This window comes from Eleginops maclovinus, chromosome 11 (assembly GCF_036324505.1).
Source record: "Eleginops maclovinus isolate JMC-PN-2008 ecotype Puerto Natales chromosome 11, JC_Emac_rtc_rv5, whole genome shotgun sequence".
NCBI lineage: Eukaryota > Metazoa > Chordata > Actinopteri > Perciformes > Eleginopidae > Eleginops > Eleginops maclovinus.
Window position 1 is genome coordinate 7,943,497 of NC_086359.1, and position 18,548 is coordinate 7,962,044.

General features: G+C 40.5%; 2 protein-coding genes across 2 annotated transcripts in view; both read right to left on the minus strand.

The window, feature by feature from the left end:
* Window positions 1-542: 542 nt before the first annotated feature.
* Window positions 543-5,963, minus strand: trim47 (tripartite motif containing 47). The gene is made up of 8 exons (XM_063896087.1): window positions 5,736-5,963; window positions 5,146-5,357; window positions 4,373-4,418; window positions 4,136-4,231; window positions 3,627-3,851; window positions 3,417-3,439; window positions 3,188-3,309; window positions 543-3,018 (listed from the first exon to the last, which is right to left on the minus strand). Exons 1-8 carry the CDS (start codon window positions 5,916-5,918, stop codon window positions 2,489-2,491), a joined length of 1,437 nt encoding a protein of 478 aa, XP_063752157.1. The 5' UTR covers window positions 5,919-5,963; the 3' UTR covers window positions 543-2,488.
* A 902-nt stretch (window positions 5,964-6,865) lies between these two features.
* frem2a (FRAS1 related extracellular matrix 2a) overlaps window positions 6,866-18,548 on the minus strand; it is a 48,559-nt gene continuing 36,876 nt past the window's right edge. Inside the window, 14 exon segments of the mRNA XM_063895490.1 lie at window positions 6,866-9,570; window positions 10,010-10,156; window positions 10,248-10,435; window positions 10,808-10,934; window positions 11,105-11,239; window positions 11,370-11,497; window positions 11,793-11,918; window positions 12,010-12,202; window positions 14,600-14,931; window positions 15,300-15,431; window positions 16,096-16,197; window positions 16,200-16,398; window positions 17,016-17,174; window positions 17,642-17,772. Coding sequence (XP_063751560.1) covers window positions 9,025-9,570; window positions 10,010-10,156; window positions 10,248-10,435; window positions 10,808-10,934; window positions 11,105-11,239; window positions 11,370-11,497; window positions 11,793-11,918; window positions 12,010-12,202; window positions 14,600-14,931; window positions 15,300-15,431; window positions 16,096-16,197; window positions 16,200-16,398; window positions 17,016-17,174; window positions 17,642-17,772 — 2,645 coding nt within the window. The 3' untranslated portion in view covers window positions 6,866-9,024.

Sequence of the window (18,548 nt, forward strand, 5' to 3'; positions counted from 1 at the left end):
AAGATAATTGGCCATTTCAACTTTCTGTATATCTTTGGTAGAAATAGGATGTGTAGGTCTTGGGCATTTTATTGCTTTATAAAATTCTGTCTTATTGTTCACACATTTTTGTAATAGACATGAACAACAGATAGTATACGAAGATACTGAATGTCACTGCAAAAATCTTCACTGGAAAATTGTCAACCTTGGTACCTAACACGTAAGCTGCCATTACAATTTGTGCTCATGATTACCGCCTTATGTCAACTATTTATAAAACGAGCGCTTCATTAAAACCACATCTCTTCTAAATGAACGGTAAAATAAGCAGAAAAGGCGGGGGAGGGAACCGTTTTCTCACCTCCTCCTGAAATGTTCTGGCAGTATGAAATCTGAATAAGAAACACCAAACCGTCTCAGAAAGTTCAATGAGAATGTCGGACCAGAATAGCAAACAACTCTCTTCTTCTAGGCATGAACCTGTTCCCTGCAAACAGTATGTTCTAAATTACGATAAAAGAAGCCCCTGAAAAGTAACTTATCACATACCATAGTTCAAAAACTTTGTAATTCAGGTGATTTATTTTAGAGGCAGTGCAGACATCTAGAAATGATTGATTCAGTTTTGCTGAGAAAGTGAGTGAGCAAATGCCATTTTAAAACCAAAGTATAGGCCCAGAAAACATTTAAATATATCCCTAAATAACATTCATATTACCACAGGCCTTGAGTAGAGAAAATTAATAACACTCTTAAAAAATAAAACCGTTATTTTTCCTTTTTGAATGTTATTGTCAAGTCTTTAGAAACACTTAGAGCAGGTGAAAGGGCCACAAACAGGGACTACAAAGATTATTTTTTTAAGTCACACTTAAAGAAACAGCCCCAACACCGCTAAGCTTATTACAGGTATGAAACTCAGAACTCCTGAGGAATTAACAGTATGTATAGGCTTTACACGAGGTGCACCATCTTGGACAAAACCTTTATCAGCAAATATTAAACGTTTAAGAGCACAAAGTTTTGCAGTCATCAACAGGTGAAAATCTTGAAACATCTACCAGTAAACAGAAAAGAGGAGCAAGTTGAGATTAGCTGAATGAAAGAATGGTCACTCAAATATTGTGAATGTCCATTAGGCTCCTCAATAAGATTTGAAAAAAGCAAAAAACATTTAAGATGGCAAACGCATCACTTGTAGGTCCTTAAATGCACAAGCAAAAATAAAAAGAACTAAAATAAGAATGTTTAAAACATAAGTTTAAGGAAGGGAAAACATTGTACACAGTTGCCCAGATACACATACATTACATCCAATAAAGAAAAATAGAAAACTGGTTGAAAAAACGTCAGGAGTTAGAACCAATTTGCAGCACCAGGGCCAACTCAACAACGACCTATTTATAATGTAAAGCAGGAATATTTTAGAAGAAATATAATTAAGGCAATGCTGGGGTAATTTGCAAAAAGCAAGAACAAGTTATAGAAACTTAATTCAGCATTTTATAAGTTCACATTTTCGTCAAGTCCATCAGGCACTTGGCTGGTTTGAATATCTAAAGTCTCTCCCGTTGAGCAATTGATTTTAGAATATGGCTTCATTTGCTGTTCATATTTTCTTTTAATGTTTGAATATCATTTTCCAGCAGACGGATGAAATGTATTCAGATTTATATAATAGCTATAATAGCACAATGGCACGACTTCATGCCTTCAGTATCACTGCTCAAAAATGCATTCATGTTGCTTCAGAGTAATATACAGAGGAGTTTGGAACTTCCAAAAATGTAAGCAATATTTAGGATAAAAAATAGATACAATAAGGAGACTTAAAAATGATGATAAAATGATCAGTACGGTGGTTAAGGTCGACAGAACAACCTGAAACACTCAGTCCTGGAAGTATAACCTGGCCAAATTCAATCAAATAATTCTGATAACTACGAGCACTGAACTGACTGTTGGAATCCATCAAGTATCAATGTGATACTTGATGAAGTTTTACCAAAGGAGGCAAGGGCACTGCCTGGCAAAAATGAGCCAGCATGAGTTAATGAGGAGTAGCAGTAACTGTACGGCATAGTAGTGACATCTGAGGCACCTGCATGCCTGCAACCAGTGATATACACAACAAAGCAGCTGTCAAACTGCAGCCACAATCATCAGGGGTCTAAGCCTACAGTGTGTGCCGAGGTTAAAAGAAACCACATTTTACAATTTCAAATTGACTTATGAGAAGACTTAAGCTCTTCTAACAACCAAAGTGTGATGAGCCACACCTGCTAACTCTTGTGCTGTAACTCTTTCTTTCAAACTACAGTAAGACAGACAGGAAGAGGAAGAGGCTCAAATGCACATCACACACACGCACACACGCACGGTCAACATCCACCTGTCACTCCAGCCAGGACAGTGAGAAGAAACCATGTTAACAGCAAATCTGAAAACTACGGCATGTACGATTTAACCAGGAGATAATTACATTGAATGACTCTTTTCAGAGCTCTCAGTAATAGTGGCAGATCTGCAGCCTGCTGCCGGGATCATTCTTCCCTGGGCTGAAGAAGGGATAGACAGGCTCTTCAAAGCAGGTATCAAACATGTACAGTCTCTTCATTGTGACGGCGTCGTAGAAACTAAGGCGCCCGTTGTCGTAGTCCAGGTACACGCCGACCCGAGGAGAGTTCCAGTAGTCGGCGACGGGGATTCGCCCGTCCTCCCCATTGGCGTACAGCCGGTCCTGCAGACACAGGCTCCAGTATCCTGAGGAGGGAGTGAGGCTGACGAAGCCCTTCCTGTTGCTGCCCTCAGTGGTGACTCCCAGGTACCACACACCCTTGTCCTTCACGTCCACCTCCCAGTAGTGCTGGCCGCTGGCATACTGGGCCGTGGCGAGGACACCACAGAAGCGAGTGAAGCGGGCTGGCAGGTCGGGTTCCTGGTTACGAATATGGCCCTCCTCTACTTTGGTGTCAAAGTCTGAGATCAGCAGGTTTAGGTGAGCTGTGTCCGGGTCCAAGGTGAGGTTCTGAGGCACTACACAGAAAGAGAGGGGGGAAGTTAGTTCACATTGATCATAGAGCGGGCTGAAGACGGCAGTACAGTGGCAAATATACAATTTAAGAAATCCAAATTGGCATTTTGTCCAAGGAACAAAGCAAACATTGTCTTAACATTTAAAACATGCACGGTGAGGTCAACTCACTAGTATGCAGCACGTGCATCATCTTCTTCCACATGATAAGCTGGAAGGGCCCTGAGAAGTCTGTGAACTCTGTTGCACAATTAACTGTGTCGAGAGATGTGAACGGCTTGCAATGGAGGATTCTGTAGGAGAAAAACAAAAAGAGTAAATGGTTCATTTGTGCTCAAAAATAAATAGTTGAATGGCTTGTAATAGGTTCACATCCAATACAAAACTGTGAGCTACTTACTCATCGTGAGTCTCAGCAAGGCTCTGTTGGAACAACAAAAAGAGATATTTCAATTACTGTTAAACACACACCTCACTTTTCTTATCTACAATCATTTTTAAAGTTTATTTCAGCCTTTGTTTCTTATTAAATACCAAATGTTACTAAACATCTTTGACAAATCTATAATGCTCAAGCAGCGGCATCTGAAAGAGACCGCGTTAGACTGACCTCAAAGCTAGTTTTCCCCCCGATGTGGCCGTGGATATCAGCTATAGCTTTGTCTACAGATGCCACCTCCGTCTCCACGGTCTTCAGATTCTCGTCTATGACGGCCATGGTGGCCACTTCCTCAGCATCCAGGCTCTCAAGCAGGGAGTCTCTCTCATCCAGCAGGAATTGCACCAAGGCTCCAACATCCGCCTCAATCTTTTCCTTGAGTCTCTTTTTCTTCAACTGGAGAAAATCAGAAGATTAGAATTAAAGATGTTATGATGATAAGTATTAAGGGTATGTGTGTTTGGCATTACCTACTGTAACATTTGAAAGCATCCTGTAACCCAGTGTTTAAACTACTAAGTATTCCAGGATTACCAATCAGGCCTCCATACCGTTTATGAGATATTGCACTCAATTGATAAATGAAATAAGGTTATTTGGAAGACAGATGTTCTTATCTTGTTAGAATACTTGAACCAAGCATACACTTAAAGTTGTGAAAAAAAAGTTCCATTACATACCTTTGCTTCACTTCTGGTGCGCTCATCAGCTGTTATGACTTTTACACATTGAGACTTCTGCCAGTTGAGCTCCATTAGCCTCAGTTTCAACTCCATCTGTAACAAATTAACATTAGGACACAGGAAACCAGTACATATTCTAGATGTCCAGAATAAAACATGAAGCCAAGACCATATAACATCTGATCTGTTGGCAAAATACACAGTAGGAGAATTAGAAACAGAACATAAACTCACCTTCATGTCATTCACGACTTCTGGTACTGGGGCGACCTCATGGTGTCTGAAATCAGATTTTAGGTAATACAATTATAGTGATTCATTAAACTGAAGGCTCAATACAACAGTAAAATAAACTAATAGCGCAATGACATACTGTTGAAGTTTCAATGCCAGCACACACAGATAATAGAGTTTGCAGATTGCAAAAATGAAGAACAACTTCAAGGTCAAACAATAAGATTTAGCAAGCTATGTTTTGCAAAAGATACATGACCCTGGCTTTCTAATGAGCTAAAGCCAAGTATAATATCAAATAATAATCTCAACTGTCGAACACAACAACATCACAAGGCCACAGAAGAGTATAGGGCTAGAAGTTGGAATGCAGTAACTTTCAAAGAAGAAAATACAACTGTATTATTCTGATAGGCCTCAGAGTCATTTATATTTGGCACGCATTATGTGAGAAAGGTCTGGGTGTCTTGTTGTTAAGGTAAAACAGAAACCTTGAAGAAGTGTAGACCAAAACGTATCAAAGAGGCATGACAAGTAAGAGGGAGAATCCAAGTCTACTTATTGATTGGTAACCATTTCTTAGGCATTTTTCGAGTATCATGTGTCACCATAATCCATTTTTTTTATATTTAAAATGGCGTAGACTGAGTCATTCAAAGTGACAGTGATGAAATTGCAAGAGAGCAGTTCGTGCATATTTTTTCGAGCAACCACACATGGGAGAATGAGTCTATAATACCCCATTTGTGTACAAATATGCTAGCACTACCAACCTGTGTGCTCTAGATTCCCTGCAGACCACACAGATGGGCCTTTTATCAGTCTGGCAGTACAATTTCAGCTCCTCTCCATGTTGGTCACACTTCCCATCCACTTTAACGGGCTTAGAGGGCGGAGGACAGGACGCCAGACACTCCAGGTCGTCCAGTTTGGCCACGAGGTTCTGCACCAGGTAGTTTTTTGTGAATGTCCTCTTGGTAAACACCTGCGAAGACAAAGAAAAGCAGCTGATAAAGAGGCAGAAAGCTTCTTCTCAACACGGACAAAGTGGGCATGACTTCCTCCACAAAATGCATCAATTTCCTTATTAGCTACAAACACAACGGTATGTCGCTTCCTTAGCTGCTGATCATTTAGCTTACAATTAGCTAACGTTAGCTTGTGCCAACCAGACTGCCGTCATAGCAACGCCAGCCTCAGAAACACACTGCGTAACTTCACATACTGTCATTTTTTAAAGACCAAACGTAAACCAGCTACTCTAAAACATATTTTGAACCACATACAACTTATACTGTCACACGTTTTTGAAACGTAATTTGTGAAGCACGGTGCGAAATATAGATAACGTGTAATCGGTTACCGTTCGGCATTGAGGGCACTGATAGCCGTAGTCTCCGCCATTTTCATCCCAGTGCATGCAGATGCAAAACCGACAAAAATTATGTCCGCATTTCAGTATGACCGGGTCTTTGAAGTAGTCCAAACAAATTGCACATGTGAGCTCTTTCCTCAGGTCGTCTCCAGCTGCTCCGGCAGTAGCCATGTTTACAAACTAACAGCAGCACCACACACTGCAGGAAGTGAGGAGAATGAGGGAGGGAAGAGAGCACACATTTGTGGCGTGTGATTATCCGTCCCAACCAATCCGATTCTTCCCTCTGTCTCCGTTTAATCAGAGGAACAAGTAAAGCGTTTCTATCACAAGGTCAATCTGTATTCATTCAAAACTGATTGGTTAATTTAACTTAATGTCAGATTAATTTTGGGACAATGATTGACACTACGTTTTACATTTTCAATAGCTGCAACTGCATTAATCACTAATATGATGGTTACATTACACAGAATGCACAATGCTTTCATCATGCAAATTAAATGTTAAAATTATTCATGAACATATGCCATAAACTGCTCCTATCAAGGACATGGTGTAAAGCATATTATTGCACTTTCAGTGAAAAATCTATGGGGTGAGAAATATCCTCACTTCTGCATAATGTTAACCTATGAATATATTAAAACATGTGTGTGTTTAGTGAGATATGCTAGAAACAGGTCTGTTGTTATGCAGAAGGTTAGGTCAGGTCTCAAGACAGTGCGGGCAAGTTGCAAATACATGCAAATTTCCCAGGTCTATTAAAGCTTAACATTAAAATGGAAAAAAAGTTTTCTACATAGCTGAGACCAATCACTTTACAGTGATAAAATAGTCAAAGTATATCTTCTACTGTTCAAAGCTTGGCTAATGCCTGCCATGGTCTATTTATTATTCATTTGTCCAATAATGTGCGTGGCTTCAACATGATATTTAAAGGTTTTTGTTTTCCTTCATCAAGTCAAGTCTAAATTTGGCAATTTCTCATTTGGGAGTTAGATTCAAGTACTCAAATCTCACAGTTTGGTCTAAATACCAAGTAAATCAACAACAACCAGTAAGCAACAATATTTATTCTTAAATACATATACATAAAAACCCATTCATAAAAAGACACAAACAGAATATCAAGTTTGATTGTTTGTGCTAAAATTGTCATATACATGGGGATAACTGGCTGTGGATACACTACATTGCATAGCTTGGATTGGCATGTGAGGGATGTGACTGAAAAAGTGCATTTGATGTCAGATATGGTGTTATTTCCAAAATCATCGGGGCAGAAAAAATAATCAAAGCTGGGTTTCAGCAGATTATTACTTGTATGAACCGTCACATCCCACTGCTGATTCACACCTCATGTTCTTCACATCAGATAGCCCTGAAACATATTGGAAATCATTGTACAATGATGACTGACAACACCATAATAAGACACATATTTAGGAACACTGATCTCAGCATGTTGTACAGTTTATCCATAGCAGAGTAAGACACAGGTTTAACAACATGTAAACAATACATTTCACCAGTGATATCAACAAATAACGAGACAGCAGATTATATAGATGTCTCTAACGTAATATTATTCATGGTGACATAACATTTTGTAAGCTGCTATTATTTTTGCATCCTTTGTCCAAAAACATGACTCAGAACACTGAAATCCCACACAGCACTATAGTGAAAACATAGCTTACAGGAACATAGTGAGAAAGGAATGGAGGTGAAATCTTTGAATATGGATAAAGTATTTGCATGTTCACAGCACCACACTTATTAGCAGTGTATCACAGAAGTGGAAAGTGGCTCTGTAGAGATTCTCTTTAGTCAACAGTAGTAAATTGTGTAACAACACAATGTCTGCAAAAGAAATTACTCCTGAGATGAGTGTCTTTGTACACATAATATAACCACTGTCATTAATATGCCCCAACTATACTGAATAAATATGACAATATCATAGAAAAAGAGTGGAGCAACAACACTGCAAGGGTGAATAGCAGTAAACAGTGTGGTGACAGAAACAGTGATGAACTGTAAACAGGTAATACAGTAAAAAAAACAACCCAAATCCCAACTCAGCAGCAACAAAAAATCCCAATACATTTAACATTCCTCAACATATGGCTGGCAAAATAAAAAAAACTGTGAATTCATAAAATGATTAGATGGTTAATAAACCTAAATTCTAACAGCCGTGGTAATAATCACTTGACTGCTCAGATATTTCTGCAGGTTGAGGTTATAAAGTAGAAATGGGGGGGGGGGGGGGGGCATCTTGTGCGTATGTTTTTATTAAAAAGTGTTTTCCAGAATGAGGCAAACATTTTAGGAGAAATTGCAGGTCTAAAAGTACAGTTCACCCCATTTAAGATACGCGTTCAATATCTTTACATTTTAATCCTCAATATTTGTAAAATGATAGTATCCACTGGCAGACACTTTTAAGAATTTTGGGAACAGTAAGTAAGATTACAATCTTAGAACCCATCGACTATCACTCTGACAACCTTAAGCATTCATATTTTTTATCTATTTTTGAAGATTCAAAAGATTGTAATGTAAACACAGAACTACTTTGCATCCATAACACATTTGTTAAGATACTAAAGAAGTGGAATATGCTGCACAATGTGTGCAAAAATCAGATGTATCCTTTTCCAAGCTGAAGAAAAGATGGTCTTGTTACCATTTATACTTTGGCAGACAGACAGAAGTACCAGGGCTCACAAAGTTCAGTAAATATTTCACTGACACAGGGACAGGTCAATAACATCTGAGGCTGAATCTGTTCTTTTTGAGACTATTCCTTTCAGTATGAACATTGACATCATCTAGTCCCCTTTCCCCAAGGTAAACCTGCAGCACTAAATCTCTGACTTGGCCTGTGTGACACTAGCTTTATGAGAAAGTGCACTCGGTGACTGAGAGTGTCCTAAAGGAATAGGGCTGCTTCAGGCACTTAAGCCAGTGAGTGAGAAAGGAAATACCAAGCTACTAGCAGGACAAGTTTGAATGTTAAGTGAAGAGACCGTGTAGGTCTGTCTTCTGTGCTGTTTTCTGTTGCAGTGATCAACGTACACAACAGATCCAATGATGTAGAAATCCCCACACTAACAGGCACACACACCCGAATCTGCATAAGATTCATCTCAGATTTTTGGTGTTATGAAAGTAATTATATACCAGTTTTAAAAAAAAATCCTAAATTTTATAAAAGCCCTCATACATTCCATCCATTTGTCCATCTGTCCATCTACGCATCCATTGCTCAGACCTCCGAGCTGTTATGGCAGTCTTGCATCCTCACCACCAACATGGGCTCTGTACTGACGGAGCCTTTCACCACCTCCTGTACCCCCTCCCTCCATCCCTCCTTCCCATCCTTTGGTCTGGATCTCAGCACCAGTACGATGGTGACAATAATCAGGATGGTCAGCAGCAGCCCCACCAGTACTCCCACCACAGTAACCACACCCTCCTCTTCATACTGTGCGTTCAGCTCACTGGGTTCCAGCCCGTTGGTAAACAGCTCATTCGACCCAGCCGCACGCTTGTTGGGATCCAAAGCGATGTGCATGATATTAGTACCACGGTTATTATCTGCTCCAATATCCTCAGCGATCTCTGGGACTTCATCGCCAGCAGATCTCCTAGCGCGGTGACCTTTGCCGTTAGATGGGGTCAAGGCAAGATCGTTCCTCGTGGAAGCAAAGGAGTGGTACTCCAGGCTGCGCTTTCCAATGCCTCTGTTAGCATTCTCTTTGGAGCGGACTGTGTAAATTGTGTGGATGAACCACTCACGGCCTGCAGCAACCTGAGAAACACAACAACATATGCATCTCAGAATAATGTTCAATTTACAAAATTGCAAGCAGAATTGGTTTAGAGTCCATCATTTTCACATCTTGCAAAAATAATGATCGACATACATTTTTGATAACATGAGACCTGTCTGTGCTAAAATGACTAATTAGACTTTCTGGTAAAGACTACTTTAACAGCCTTCAATTGATTGGATGAATGTATGATTAAAAGTACAATAACTCTGTACGGCGTGGTAATAACCACTGGGGATTAAATCCCCACAATAGCCTATTTCAATTGTGGTCGACACAATACAACATGTGTCCATAGATAGTATTAAAGCCTCCTTTTTTTCCTTCATATATCTACAATGCTCTCTGGCTATGCAACTGTATCCCAGAATGACACATGTATATGTAAAAATAAGTAATTGGCTATGAGAACAATACCTGGAACATGGCTGTAGAGTCCACCCTAAAGCCATCAGACCCGGGCTGCCTGACGAGGGACAAGGCTGATGGATCATCCACTGCCAGCACAGCATTAAAACTGACGTCACCAAACACACGTGCCTGAGTCTCTGGCTGTGCTTTGTCCTGTTGAGTTTGGTGAAAGAAAGTAAGAACAATTTTTTTCTTTGTTAACTTAAAAATATAAGTAAGTACAAGTAAAACTGAATGTACTCACAAGAATTTTGAATCTGTAGAGCAATGAAGGGGAGTCAGCTAAGCAGCCAAATTCAAACTTGGTGGGGTTGTACTTTGGCACATATCCATCAGCACCAGTGCAGAGGAACACCTTCTCTATGCTACAGAAGAAAGAGTCCCCCAGGTTCTGCACAGGGTCCACCATCACACGGCCATAGACCGTATCACCTGAAATAAAGTTGTTATTATGAATCAGGACAGAAGGGAAGACTGTTCAATGGAGATAAATGCAAACGTATTTCAAGAGCTGTTGTGTTTTTTTTGTATGTTTAACTAATTTACTACAAATCGATGTAAATCACTGTCCTCCATATCCACAGCATGCCATTGCTCTAAAATGTTGTTCTTTTTTCTAATTTAAAAAAGGCACCTAATTGAAAATATTGTCTTCATGAAGTAAACCTTGCAAATTGGTTCTCTTCCAATATAAAATTTAGATTGAATTGCTCTTAGGCTCAAATATTTGATAAGTTTCTTCAAATATCACATAACAATATAAAATTACACAAAATAGAAATTATTTAGTGAGAAAGAACTTACCCTCAGAAAAGGCTACGTCAGTCTCCTGACCAAAGCCCATGGAGCCATCAGAGAGCCACAAGCTCCTCTTGGACAGCAGGAACATCTGAGTGTTCAGGCTGAACTCCACTGCAACCGGGTCGCTCACCTAAGGAGGGATGCATAAAGAGGTATAGGATAAATCAATTCAATTTGTACCATGTCCTCATATAAGGAAGGATAAAAAAGGAAGCAAGATAACCAGTGACAGATACAGAAAGACATATTCCCAGGTCAAAAGAACATGTCACTTGTCTTAAGTTTCAAAAGCTGCTTTACTTGTTGGAATCTGATGTCTAGATCGAAGGTGACTGGTTCTCTGGGACTGCAGACTGGTGGAAGAGTGTACTCCATATTCTGGGCTGTTGTGCAGGGGATCAGCTTCACTGTATAAGTCCCAGAGTAGTCTCTCACCTGTACAGAGTAAGGAGGAAAGAAAAGCAAGTGTCAGTCTTTATCTGTACATCCAGCTGCTTGAGAGCACAGATTCCTTCAGCGGAGGTTTCAGGTTGTGCACAAGCACATTTCATGTGGTCATACTCACAGCAAAGTCAGAGGTGAAGGTCCACTGCTGGACTGGCTGGTTGTAGGAAGGCTCACTCCTCACTAAGGTGAGGTTAAAGGTCAGGCCGGGGTGCTCCACACTCATTACCATAGAGGACATGGAGGTTGCTTGAGAAGAAAAGTTGAGAGGAGGAGACGTTCATAATGGAAGACTTAAGTAAGGCAAGGCAAGTTTATTTATATAGCACTTTTCAACACAAGGCAATTCAAAGTGCCTTTCAAAAATGAAAGACACTACGAGCATTAAGAAATAGTGAAAAAGGCATTAAAAAACAGTCATTAAAAAGCAAAGGGAATAAAATAAACATAAAACACGAATAACACAGAAAATGTATCAGTTTCCTAATGACTTTATTTGAGGACTAGTATAAGGTATGTGTTTACAATAATCTATAAGCCTCACCTGCTCTTTTTATTCTGCCTTCAGAATGAGACTTCACAAACAGACCCCTGAAACGAGCCTTTGTGCGGAAGTTTACCACCAAGCGTCCCTGTTCATTGATGCGCATGCTTGTTGGATACAATGCACCTGGCAAAAACACAAAAACAGACCAGATTATAGAAAAAAAGTTATATTATGTGAATGATATTTAGCCAAGAAGCACAAGAAGACATCCTACCCTGTAGCTCGGCCTGCGGGGGACTTCCGATGCCATCTTTCCAGAGAATGGCCGTGTCATACACGAAAGTGAGACGCAGCTCTGACTGCAGGTCGAAGTGCTGCCAGCCGCCGGTTCCCACCGGAGAGTGGAACACATAGGACACATAGAGAGGCACGCGTAGGGTCACGTAGGACTGGACAAGATTCAGAACCTGTAAGGATGTATTGAATCGAGGGAAACACAGTAATATTATTATAAGGATTGAAGTTATAAGCAAGAAAATCCTCAGTTTTAGGGTCAAGTATCGCTTTATCTTTTTAGACTAAGGGGTGATTGTAGGACGATAAAGTATAATAGATGCTGAGGAGATGTAAAAGTTGAACACATTGTTTTCCTCCACGAGGTGCTTGAACTCTTTCACTCCTACTCAGTGTTTTCAAAGATGCAGAAAAGTCGTCTGTATTATACACAACCAACCACAGTGGGCTGCAGTATGGGCCTATTGTTCTTTTCTATTTGTGTTTTCTTTGATTACATTTACTTTGAACATTTCCTGAAAAAAATGTTCTAACCAACGTCTTTTTCACTGACGTATTTTCTATAACATAAGCCCCCGTCGACATATATTGTTAGATGTATTCCCAGGTCAGCCACTAGATGTCTCTGCGCACCAATATTATGTTAAACATTTTGTGTGACTTAATTTTGACAAAGTAAATTACCCAAAAATGCTGGGCAGGAAATTAATTCAGAAGAGAAACCAAGAACAACAATTTGGCAGAAGATATTTTCGGACCTCTGATCAACCACGATTCATAAATTGAGTACATTATAATGTTAGCCCATTCATCTTATTTGTAAAATAACATTCAAACAAAAAGTGCCCCTACATGAATGGTGTGGTGTAACTTCAATTGCAAACAGAGATAATCTCCAACAAGACCTAACCCAATCCATCACAGAGTCTTTCAGTAATTGGGGCAAAGAAAGTATATTTTCAGTGCGGTTCAAAATGGTGAGGGTATTTACAATTCCTAACAAATATTAGGGTATTTCCTTTTTCTTGATAATCCAAGCTTTCAGTTAGTGCATGTTGTTCAGAGACAAACTCTGAAGTTATAAAGACCACAGATCAAATGTTTTTTTTATTCAGTTTGGTTTGGCTTTTTCTGAGAGGTAGCTGAATTAATTAACTATTAGTTTTAATTGTGTGCACTTTAATTATAGAACCCTGTTGGAGCTGCAAGGCACTGACTTATTCTTTTTCACCCCCTCTTTTAGCACTTATTGGAAAAAAACTAACCGTAACCCAAGTGACAGTGTGACAGTGATCTCTCTTAACGAAGTGGACTTGACTTGAGGTCTTGTAGGATGACGGGTGTCATGTGTAATAGTGGCCAGGCAGTTTTTGCTGTGACTGGAGACAAGTAAATTCATTTTAAAGTGTTTCTCCATCTCCTTCTCTAACACACAAAAAGCGGCCACACACTCAGCAGTCTGATCAGCGACTAGAAGCTCACAGATCAAAGGCTCGAGGAACACAAAGGAGCAGCAGGACATGAGCTAGGGAGCAAGGGGTCTGTCTCCTAATCCACAATAACAACAAGAAACATGAGCATATTGCAGCTCTCTACGCTATACAACACCAACTTAGATTGCAACATCCTCTGCAATGATGCAACAACAGTAAACAGCTACTGGAAGTTTGTTGGCATCTAACTGACAGCTGGCACATTGGGTAAAAAAAGCGGACATTTCTATGGATTTCAAGGGGCATGCTCTGGTCCTGAAAACAGAAGCCAATGTGGAAGTGCGTTAAACTTTCATTCTTTCTCAAGGCCAGCAGGGGGCGACTACTTGTATAGAAGTCTATGGGGAAATAACCATGTATATTCAAGTCTTCTGCACTACAGCACATCGTTTTTGAAAAATCATTTTTACATTTTAGTCACCTAGAAATGTCGAGCCATTCAGTTGCTCTCCCTCTTCAAGATGGTGACTGCCAAAATGTCAAACTCAAGCTTTAAAATGGTAGTAACATTAGGTGATGTTATGGTGGTTAAGACTGGTTCTTATGTACAGTCTATGGGTGAGGTAAACTGTAATGGCACCGTGCCGGTAAAATAAAAACTGAGCAAAGCTGCCTGAGGGGTAACTTACGGTATATTTCCCCCAAACTTGACAGGATGTAGGTGTTCTGAATATATCAAAGACTTGAAATAGATCACTTCCCTAAATCCCCTTTTATCTTTCCTCTGAATACATGTTGATACCATAGCTGTAGTTATCATTATGGCAACACACTGTTTGAGTGAGTATGTTTCACTGTCCGTCGTTTTCATGCACACAATCACATCCTGGGGCACAGAGCTGGCAAACACACACACAAAAACGTGCAGTGAATGGGACATAAAATGTAGGCAAACAGAAATGGTGCCATTCTGTGTGCGCGACCCTTTCATTCAGCGGGCTGTAAATAGACTGAACATACAGAAAGAAACACACAGGTGGACACACACAGTACAAAGGCTAACAGTCAAACAGATGTACATACAAACCCCAGATTGGAATTTATATGTTGTAGAGAAATGTACACACAAACACACACCTGTCCATCAGTCCCTATGGTGCCTCCGCAGTCAGTCAGCAGCTCAGACATGTGATAGTAACTGGTGAACTCCCAGAGACAGGCCTCCAGGTTGAGGTTCCTGTAGAAGCGCAATGTGCCGTTCCCCCGAAGAGAGGTGCTGAACTGATACGGCGCTGTGTCTCCAATGCTTTCCGGGCTGCGCGTCGAGGCGGTGATGAAGCTGTGACCGGTGGTGACCTCGTTGTAGTCAAGCAGGTTAGAGCAGCGGTGGTTCCCGACACGGGTCCCGTCTGGACTGAGAGTCAGTTCAAAGTTCATGAGAGGGCGAGTCGAGATCACTGGCAGCATGCCTGCAAGGCAAAAAGAAACAATGTGATTCTGACTGTGTCCAACTATCTTTGGAAATTGAGATGTCCAAAAACTTAGAGGAAAAAATAGTTGAGTCTAAAGTGATCAAAAGTAAAGCAGGGGAGCAATGGAAAAAATATGAAGAAGAACACCTGGAGGAAACGTGGCAGAAGGAAACTGATTAAAAATCAAGAAGAGAATGTTAAGTAGAGGGTGTGCTGGAGGGTTACTACAGCGGGGTAGTTACAACTCTGCAAGATTTACATTCTGGTTGTCACACTCCTGAGAATCCACGGACGGGAATTTTACACTCACAACATTACACTTTACTTAATCTGTGGCACAAGTCCTGCCTCCAGCTCAAACCTACCATCTATGTGGGGCATGGTGACAGTCACTTTGATGAGGTTGGGGTGTTTCAGGTCATCTACTCCAGTGTAGCGCAGCTTGGCAGAGAAAGGCTCAGCGCCCACAGTCCCCATCTTGCGTGGTTGACACATACCTTAACAAGACAGAAGAGCAGAGACAGATATTCTGAACACAAGGACACACTGAGACATGTTGAAGGAAACAAGAAAGAACAGCTTTGATTCTAAAGCTGATTAAAACAGTGCTATGGTAATGTTAACATTTCTGTAACGCATTATTCTGTTGAATGGATTTCTCAAAACCTGCCTAAACTATTTCTGAGTCTTGTAGTAATTTTTCCATCTCTTCTAAATCATTGAGCACCCTGAGTGACGGTGCATGAACTTTTTTCAGTCAGGGTATGTTTTTTTTTTCGCTTATTCAACACTTTAGATTAAAAAATTGACTCTAAAATAGAGTATTATTGACAGTTTAAGTTAGATAGCAATTACTTACAATTCAATGTTCACCTTAATGAATCAGTGATAATCCAATATAGTCACATTTAATAAAGTAATACTCACAGGGAGCCATTGTTCGATATAACATCATTAAGTAAATTAGCTTATAATACCATTGTCAATGTTCAAAACAGTAGGTACTTTTCATTAAAAAGCACTATTCCATTCATGATTGAGAACAAAGCCCTTTTGGTTGTCTTTGTAACATGGAGCCAAATCCCTGTCCAAGTCCCCCTCCAGAAAACTGGCCAAGACACAGAGAGAAAGGCAGACGGTTGCTCATTGTTCTGTCCTCACCTTCCTTCTGGCTGACGGTGATGATGGGGCTGCTGAGCTCTAAACCCTCATCCCCATTAGAATTCACTGCCCTGGCTGCGCACTGGACCCTGGAGCCTGCCTGAAGTAGACTGAGTCCAATGTGATCATCTTTGAGGACGTAAAGAAGGTGTCGAAGTCCACCTCTCTCATGGGACTGGTGACGCCATCAGGGCCAGCTGGGGCGCTGATGAGCCAGCGGTAGCGGGTCAAGGTGTTGTTGATGTGCTCGCTTACACAGATAGAGCCAGTCTTTTCATAGTCGGGGTACTTTGTATCGCAAGCCTGAAGGATGGATAAGGAGTAAAGCAGGAGTGGGCGGGAAAACAGGGACAGCAAAGAGGTGGGAAAGATTCATCAGATGCCAGAGGACAAAAGGAGAAGAGGTGCAGAATACAAACAAAATATAACACTTGACAATGCGTGTTTTTCCTATGTAAGCTCTTCAGTGCTCTATGCAACTCAACAGTTTTTACAAGTACCGCTTCTGCTTCATCTGTCTTTCAGCAGGAAACACACACCCAAACGCACACACTCACAGCTGTCACCTGAGAAGCAAATGACTTAACACATCACAAAAATCCATTTGCGTGTCTCACTGACCCTCCAATTCAAGAGCGGAAGTTATTCTCCTGTGTGTGAAAACATGAGGACTGTGGCCTACTAAACTGTGTAATGTGTCTTTTAAGGACTGACAGGCCAACTCCAGAAGGACAGCTTAACTTTGGCTGAAGAAAAGTAAGTACGGGTCCTGAGGGATAACCATATGCCTTCCTCTCCCAGAGGATGTGGGTCTTAATAAGGTCCTTGTAAATCATTCATTCATTCAATTTCCCAAATGTGTTCAGTCTTTGTAGAACAAGGAATAAAATGCAATTTAATATGATTTCAATTTGACTCACTGTGACACAGATGACTGGATAGCCGGCTGGTGGATGGAGGTTGTCTGGTGTCCTGGCAACGTCGTCGTAGTGTAGCAGGGACATCACGTTAGGCAGAGAGGGGAAGGTGACATCAGCCATGCTGTTGGTCTCCTCGATATAAACTATCACTTTAGTTACCTGTTGTGGAGTAAAGATGTGTAAGTGTACGGGGAACTACTGACAAAGTGCTGTTTGGGAATCAAGACACAATGAGCTACTATCAATGACAGGATTTAAGTCATCAAAGAACTGGATGTGTTACAATCTTATTCTCTGGCTGATTCTCTGCTTCTCTTTTATCTTTTCTCTCATTTCTCTCACTCTGTTTTCTTCTGCATTTAATCTATTATTTATTGTGAAATGTTTTCATTACTCTCTTGGCTGCAACTACAGTAAAGTGCTCCTTTTGTCTGGGCGAGTACACCCAAAAGAGATCCCTGGTCTCAGTGGGACTGGCCTGGATAAGGATGGGTCAAATCAGAAGGAAATAAAAAAAGTGTTTCAATCTTTTTGAATTGTTCATCAAGCCTAAATTGTAAAAACAGTCAGTGTCAGGGTTTTCTTTGAGCTGTTGTGTGATGGTTAAGCAGGAACTCCTTTATTACCTGAGTTTCAGCAACCATGTTTTCATCAGGCTTCAGGTGGAGAGTAAAGGCTTCCCTCATCTCTCGGACGCCATCAAACAGCACCTCCACCTCCACTACATGTTCCTTATCCCCCTGGTTGAACTCAATGTCTGGGCAAACAAAAACATTAGATAAAGCAATTTAAAGCAGATCAGGAAAAGTGTAATGCATCAATGGTCCTGGCACCTTGAGTAATTACTGTTTTGTGAAATATTCAGCGGTGACAAAAACATACAGGGGACATCAAGGCTGGGTTTCTCTTGTGAATTTTATTTAAAAAACAAAACAAATTCAACAACCCAATCCATGTTGTATTACTTCAGTCAATGCTTAAATAAAACGCTGTGTGGGATTCATTTGCATATTGCCAAAGGTGTTTCATCTTCTATTGAGGTTAGTAATAGAGCTTTGCATTTGAAATGTGCTGCACTGAGACAATATTGTGCCAAATGAGAAATACCACACTGTATGATTCAAAACTGCAGGGAAAATTTGAACAGTGGGTAGGCAAGTATGATTTGAATAGACTGAATATATTCATATAAATATTTCAAACCTTGATTAGGCTGAGAAAGGTTCACTGCACTAAAAGCTGAATGGGCTGAGAGAAAAATTTCACCCTGCTGACAAAGCATGAGGTGAACTGAAATTCAATTAGAAATGACATGACCCTCCACTGGACTATTGCAGAAATTACCTTTGCCCACTTGGGATGAAATTAAAAATCAATGACCATCGCCAAAATAAATCCCTATGCCCACTTTTATTAACTCAACACTCCTATAGGGAGCCTTGTTTCAAAACTTCCCTTGTGACTGTAGCTGCGGCAAATGCATACCAGAAATATATCAGAATGATATCTGCAGACCGCAGTTAAGCACAAAAG

Excerpts from the sequence above, each read along its gene's own strand:
- trim47 (XM_063896087.1), bottom strand. The coding sequence starts at position 5,918 with ATGGCTACTGCCGGAGCAGCTGGAGACGACCTGAGGAAAGAGCTCACA. Across the intron at positions 3,310-3,416 it reads CTTGCTGAGACTCACGATGA|AATCCTCCATTGCAAGCCGT; the intron begins GTAAGTAGCTCA and ends TTTCTCCTACAG. Across the intron at positions 3,019-3,187 it reads GATGCACGTGCTGCATACTA|TGCCTCAGAACCTCACCTTG; the intron begins GTGAGTTGACCT and ends CTTTCTGTGTAG.